The following is a 5,720-nucleotide window of genomic DNA, read 5'->3' on the forward strand; positions in this document are numbered from 1 at the left end:
ATAAACATGTAAGTTCGTAAACATGTGATTGCGTAAACTTGTAAACTCGTAAGCATGTAATCCCGTAAACCATGCCGACGGGTAAACTTGTAAACTCTTAAACATGTAACTCACAAAACATGCATGTAAACTCGTAAACATGTAAATAACATATTTCATAAATCATTTTTTATTAATAACATATGTGAAACGTTTTCTAAAAACATATTCAAAACGGAAGCTTGATGAGTAAATATATATAAATACGGAATCAGATGCCCGAAGGCCAAACGACACGTATCAAATGAAAGGGGAATAGACTATCCGTACCTTAAATATTGATCTCAACGCGAAGAATGATAGACTAAGTCTAGATTATCACGAAATCCTACAATATATATTTGTAATTAAAAATACACATATTAGATTTGTATTGGTATCTTTAATTTATTTGTTTGGTTAGCTTTCTGGCAACTGATAGTTCATAACCCTTGAAAGTCTCTTATATTATTGTATGACAACTTTATTGTTCGTCTGTTTTACTTAGCTAGAAAATTATGAAACATTATTGCATGATATAAAACCATTTAGACAAATATTAAATATCATTAACTTATATTTAAATTTTTAGATATATTTTATTTAAGAAACTGTGCATGGCTTTATTATTTACATTAGTAGGATAAGGTAACATCCATTTTTATAGTAGGTGGTACCCAAAATATCTTTGAAGATCATTATTAAAGGTATAGTTCATCATATTATTATTCATTTTCCTTATAATGAAAGAAATATGTTGACTCATATAGATGTGGAAGAATTGTATGAATAATATATTGTATGCTCTTCAAACACATTTGAAAATGATTTTAGAAGTTTGAAGAAGAAAGGAGTGTCAAGTTAAGACTATGTCTTATCCAATTAATAAAAATATATGTACTCTTGAATTTTATTTATCATATTTTTACTATTTTAAACTTAAACTTACGTATGTATGTGAGATATATATTTTTATATCATAATAAATATTATTATATTTGTTCAAACTAAATGTTACGTAGATTATATATGTATTACATAGATTATTATTATTATTATTATTAACATGTCTTTATTTATTTAATTTTATGTATGTTCAAAATTATATGTTTTAAAATTTCAGGTATTACAAATTCTTTAGGAGCTTCGTATATACCAGTGTTATGATATTAGAAAATGAATTCACGAGTATTTCCTGGTCAAGTAATTCTAATTTGTTATTTTTAGGTGAAAATTATCGAGCCTACCATTTTTTCCATAATAACAATTTTAGTCAGGTGTGGCGATCAGAGATTCTGGGAATGCATTAGACGTAAACCTATTTAGGAGAAAGTCATACACCACGTACTGTAGAAAGAATAGTTTGAATGTTGCTTGTATTACTCGACATTTAAAGAAAAATAATTTAAAAGATTAAACCGTGGTTTCAAATCACAGTTTGACTTACAAAATCACCACATTAACACGAAAACCAGTATTAAATTACCACTTTTATACAATCCGTGATAGAAACCATGGCTTGTCTTATTAAATCAAAATTATTAATTTATAAAATTTCCGTTTAACACATTCATAGAAAAATAACACCATTTTTGTAACATATCTCCAAAGCATACCATTTTTGAAACAAAGATGGCAAAAAAACACTATTTATGTAAAAATTTTCCACCATCCACACAGATGGTCTAAAGGTTCTTTAGCATACGGACACGCGTCCTCCACCATCCATCATAAAGCAACCGATGTTTTTAAGGTTTGTCACCATATCCTTATTATTATTATTATTATTATTATTAACTAACGGCCGCCGTAGGAGCTTCCTTCAACCATGTCTCCAGAGAATCCACCGACATCAATCGTCTTGCCAACTTTTACCAAGACGTCACTCATCATCATCAACACCTCTAATTTGTTTTCTTCTGACTTAATTGCCTAATTTGCTGCCTGCAGATATTTGGATTCGAACGAATTGAAAGCCCCAAGTTGGATTTCAAGGTGATTTGGCTTCGCCAATCTCCATCTTTCTGTCTCCACCTAATCGAAAGAGACCCGAACACGAAGCTGCCCGAAGGTCCATGGAGTGCTAACGATGCTGTTGCCGATCCTAAAAACCTTCCTAGAGGCCATCGTCTTTGCTTTTCAGTTTCAAATTTCGACTCGTTTGTTGCCGCTATCAAGGTATATTTTTCATTTTGATTCATGTTTGATTGTTGCAAGTCATAAGGGGTTTCGTAGATACAAAATCTTTGCTACTTGTGTTTGAGACCACGGAACTCGATTAATGGTTTCAAAAGCGCTATTAGGTCGGTCAACTTAGTTGGGGGTACTAGGAGATGGTAAATTATAAAGAAATAAGTTTTTTAGAATTATATATTTTCCAACTATCATGAGTTTACTAACTACATGGATATCTGTATTAATCAAACAGACACATGTTCAAAATTGATGAGTAGCTCTGAGTAGCCTAAATCCGAGTTTGATTAATATAGGCCGAGTTGGAGAATAGCGCCTCTGAAGGATGCCGAGTAGCGATTACTTGCGAGTACTCGGTCGAGTTGACCGAGTTTTGCAACACTGATTTTTGTATTTTGTGATTTTAATTACCGAATACATGTGGTTATGGGTTCATTTGGGTCACCTCCAATTAGTTAGGTTTAGTCAAATTAGTCAACAAGGTGAAACGGGCAAGCATTGTGAAATTTGTTAATTTTAAGAAGGTCCAAATGGGTTAGGGCCAGCATGGCCGTTGTATTATCTCCAGCGTCGCCGCCACTACTGAAACTGATGCAACACTCCAACCATCGCCACCATCAAAGTCCCAGTCTCCGCCACCTAGACACCACTTCGTTTTGTTACATCGATGTTATTGCAAGATAAAACTCAAGAACTTGGCAACCCAAATCGTGAATGTTATGTATTGTGCTGATAACTATTTAAATCAAGTGAGGTTATGGGGGATTCGCCCCGCTTGCGGTGCGCGCATATAGTGTATATATGTGTGAACCCTCGGGTGTGCAAAAGTGAAATTGCACTAATTTTGACGTTATTTTACTAATCTCGTAAAAATAATGTACAAAGTGGCGGAAGGTTAATCAGGCATCATGTGGTGACGTTAATAGCCGAAAGACAAGGGTACATGCATCAATCAGGGGTGTCCCGATGGTTGAGTGTTGTGTGCCTTATGTCCAAGGCCTGATGCAAAACTACTATCGAGTCGGGGTCTCACCGGAAGCAGCCTCTCTATTCCTAAAGGGTAGAGGTAAGGCTGTCTACATCTTACCATCCTCAGACCCTACCATAGCTTGCTATTGGTGGGATATATTGAGTACTGTGGTGGTGGTGGTGGTGGTGGTGGTGGCGGACCAAAAGCTATGGAACTTGGGTGGGTCTTTTATTGAAATGGAATGGCCTATTTATTTATTATTTATCGTAAATGAGTGAAGCACTATACATAGTATTCCCGTCCCCCATTGGCGTTCATGTATGCTTCAATTCCAAGAAATCAGTGTTTGATAAGGTGATTGAGAAATCTAACAGTTTGAAGATCGAGGTTTTTTCGGGTTGGAAAGTAATCCGATTTGGCAGTTGGATCTAGTGTGCTTATCGAGGTCGTGTCTGTTGGTTTAGAACCGATGCGTGGTAGTAATCGGGGGTGCGTGGTGGTTCAAAACAGATTGGAGGTGGCGGTCGGTGATGGGTGCTCCAAGAAAAAGGTTCAGTTGCATTTGAATCTTTTAGTTGAATCTGACCTGCGTGTTGTTTTCGTGTCTGATGGCGAACCCAAGGCCCACAAGTTTTTCAAGTCAACGGAATGTTCATCAGGCTGATTTTAGTTGCAACTTTAGTCTCAGAAACAACGTTAGGTCTTTTTTTAAGGCTGGCAGTTTTGACCCGAATTACATGTCTTAAATGACCTGCACCCATATTGAACACATGCTGATTTGTCACCCAGACCACCCGACCCGCCCACTTTACCAGTCTTACTTATACCCTACGAGATATAATTACATGTATAGATTTTTATTCATTATTTTTAAAATTGTTAGAAAAATACTTTCAAAGTCAACTCATCTAAGTTTTCTCGGACTATGGAAGTTAGTCAACATCATGTATTTTTATAGGTTAGTCTAACTAAAGTTTCATAATCAAGTACATTTGTTTAAATGCAACCACTGGTCGTATATATTTTTTCTCGAGATGTCATGTTTGTCGAGAGCATATTTCTTGTTTGGTCACACTATAAAGATCACAAGTTATCCGCTAGAACATATTTCCTGTTACTAAGCCAACAGCTATACATTTGTTCTATCTCTTGCATTCTCAATTAACTAGGTTAGACGATATTATATGTCAATAATGCCTTCCTTTGTGACACATTATATGAGGATGCCTACATGGTACAACCAACCTCCAGGATATATTCATCAACATAAGCTAAATTATATGTGTTAAACAAACTTTCCGAAGCACTTTATATGGCCTTTCGGTGTAGGGAATTCTTGCTTGATTTCAGTTTCTAAGTTTATCTAGTATGCTTCACTATTTATATGTCGTTGCAATATCATACTGCTTATTTTGTGATTTAAATATTAACCTCCTCAAGTCTTTGACCAAAAATCGTGTAGTTTTATATGACCTTTTGAAGCTAAGTAGATATGTTTATGGTTGTATATTACAGGCGAAAGGAATTAAGACACATGAGAAGGCTCAACCAAATGGGAAAACCAAGCAAGTCTTTTTCTTTGATCCTGATGGTTAATTTTACCATCTCTCTCTAGATACTTGATCCTACTTTTTGTTATACGTTGCAAAATGGTGGTATTGTCCCTAAATTTTTGTAATCATGTGAAACAAGTTAGTCAAGTTTCATATATTTCCAATTTGAATTTTACATGATTTTCCTGCCAGAGATAAAAGGAAACATAACCCAATGGATTTTCTTCACTTGACTTCACTTTGAAACATTAATTTGATAAACTTATTTGACGCCCCTATGCAGGTAATGGATTGGAGGTTTGTAGCTCTGTGTAAACAGGAACTGAAGACCATGAATAAATATCAAGTACTAAATGTATAAGATCAGCTTTATGTTGAATATGTAATGTATTTAGTTATTAGGGGAGGGTGTGCTCCTTTTGCAATATCGCCTAAGATTACTTTAAACTTGTTTTCGTGTCACTTCCCAAACTAGGTTGCCTAGTTTTTGGGTAAGAAGTGTCATTCTGCTAAGTTTGAGGGGAAGATGGAAATTTAGTTTACTAAATCCGTCGAGTTGCAGGTTTTCTGGTGAGCATTTGTACCACTATACCTGAAAAACCCATTGGGATAAAACCATGGCTAACGGAAAAATTGCGCAACGTGTGTAATACTCCCCTTCATTTATACATCACTAAACAACCGGCGTATTCTGATCTTATGCGATAGTTTTTATGAGACTTTTGCATTCGTCACTTGATGTAACATCCATCTTTTATTAAATAAAAAATAAAGAAAAATTTATTATATATATGTGTGTGATTCAAATTAAACAATAAACTAGTTTTTTTGACCCGCGCTTCGCAGCGGGAGCCCATATTAGATGTAGTGATTAACATAGTTCTAGGCATTTACATCATTAAGTCAATATTCGCATCATAATTAGAAAAGCCAGGTTAATGCTATTTATTAAAGCAACTGTGTTTATTTATTGGTCACAAATAGAG

General features: G+C 34.9%; 1 protein-coding gene across 1 annotated transcript; it reads left to right on the forward strand.

Moving 5' to 3' along the window:
* Window positions 1–1,818: 1,818 nt before the first annotated feature.
* On the forward strand, window positions 1,819–5,191 carry LOC143605171 (glyoxylase I 4-like; the record flags this gene model as incomplete). Its single annotated transcript, XM_077081390.1, has 4 exons — window positions 1,819–1,899; window positions 1,969–2,196; window positions 4,697–4,772; window positions 5,018–5,191. Coding segments are annotated over 4 exons (417 nt in total), but the record flags the coding sequence as incomplete, so codon positions are not given.
* Between the last annotated feature and the right edge of the window lie 529 nt (window positions 5,192–5,720).

Source organism: Bidens hawaiensis, unplaced genomic scaffold (assembly GCF_021521415.1).
Source record: "Bidens hawaiensis isolate Kalapana, Puna unplaced genomic scaffold, B.hawaiensis_p1.1 tig00068465_1, whole genome shotgun sequence".
In the NCBI taxonomy this organism is placed as follows: Eukaryota; Viridiplantae; Streptophyta; class Magnoliopsida; order Asterales; family Asteraceae; genus Bidens; species Bidens hawaiensis.